Source organism: Trypanosoma grayi (genome assembly GCF_000691245.1).
Source record: "Trypanosoma grayi strain ANR4 Tgr_1625_V1, whole genome shotgun sequence".
NCBI classification, from domain to species: Eukaryota; Euglenozoa; class Kinetoplastea; order Trypanosomatida; family Trypanosomatidae; genus Trypanosoma; species Trypanosoma grayi.
The window spans coordinates 1-921 of record NW_008827243.1 but is presented as its reverse complement, the minus strand read 5'-3'; the positions used below and the strand labels follow the sequence as shown (position 1 = coordinate 921).

The window sequence follows — 921 nt, the reverse complement described above, 5'->3', positions numbered from 1 at the left end:
TGTGTGTGTGTGTGTGTGTGTGTGTAGCACGCCTGTCCTTCCTCTCCGCTGTTGCCTTGCCCAACACGCCCATTCACTGGGAGATCGAGTGGGATAGGTAGGTATAGAGAGAGAGAGAGAGAGAGAGGTAGTGATTGCGTGAGATAGTGCGGTGAGGAGGGGCGACACACAACCTCAGCAACAGCCACAGCAGCAGCAGCAGCACCATGTCGGACGGCGAGCAGGACGAGGAGTTCACGATGGAGCTCCCGCTCATCTGGCAGTTCGTGCATCCCGAGTACGCCCGTCGCGGCAGCAGCGAAGGCGGTCATCGCGACATCAGCGAGTCGGAAGAGGAGGAGGAAGACGACGAGGTGATGCGCAAGAAGAAGGCGCCGAAGCTAGGAAAGCTGCTGCGCTTCCTCAATGACGTCGAGGACGACGAGGAGCTGGAGCGCATGCTCGCGGAGCGGGACCCTGTGACGCAGCAGACGCTTCTCCAGTGGGCCGCGCGGCAGCGGCACTTCATGCTCACAGAGTACTTGGTGANGGAGCGGGACCCTGTGACGCAGCAGACGCTTCTCCAGTGGGCCGCGCGGCAGCGGCACTTCATGCTCACAGAGTACTTGGTGAAGCGGGCGAAGCGCATGGCATTCGGCTTCCCGATCGAGTCCACGGAGATGATGGTGTATGGGAAGTGGGAGGAGATGCGGCCTGAGCTTCCGACGCCGGCGGAGGTGCAGGCGCGGCAGCAACGGCGCGACGCGAAGCGCAGCGCAAACCTCGCGGCGCAGCAGGACGCCGAGAACACCCGTGACGAGGAGGAGGAGGAGGAAGAGGAGGAGAACGAGGACGACGATGAGGAGGAGGAGAATGAGCCGCTGCCAGAGGAGCTGGTGTACGAGGCGCTCTCGGAGTACCACGACGAGTGGGGCGACCGCG

General features: G+C 63.0%; 1 protein-coding gene across 1 annotated transcript; it reads left to right on the top strand.

Annotated features, from left to right (window-relative positions):
* Positions 1-206: 206 nt before the first annotated feature.
* DQ04_16251000 (hypothetical protein) lies at positions 207-921 on the top strand (the record flags this gene model as incomplete). Its single annotated transcript, XM_009317440.1, has 1 exon — positions 207-921. A coding segment is annotated over one exon (715 nt), but the record flags the coding sequence as incomplete, so codon positions are not given.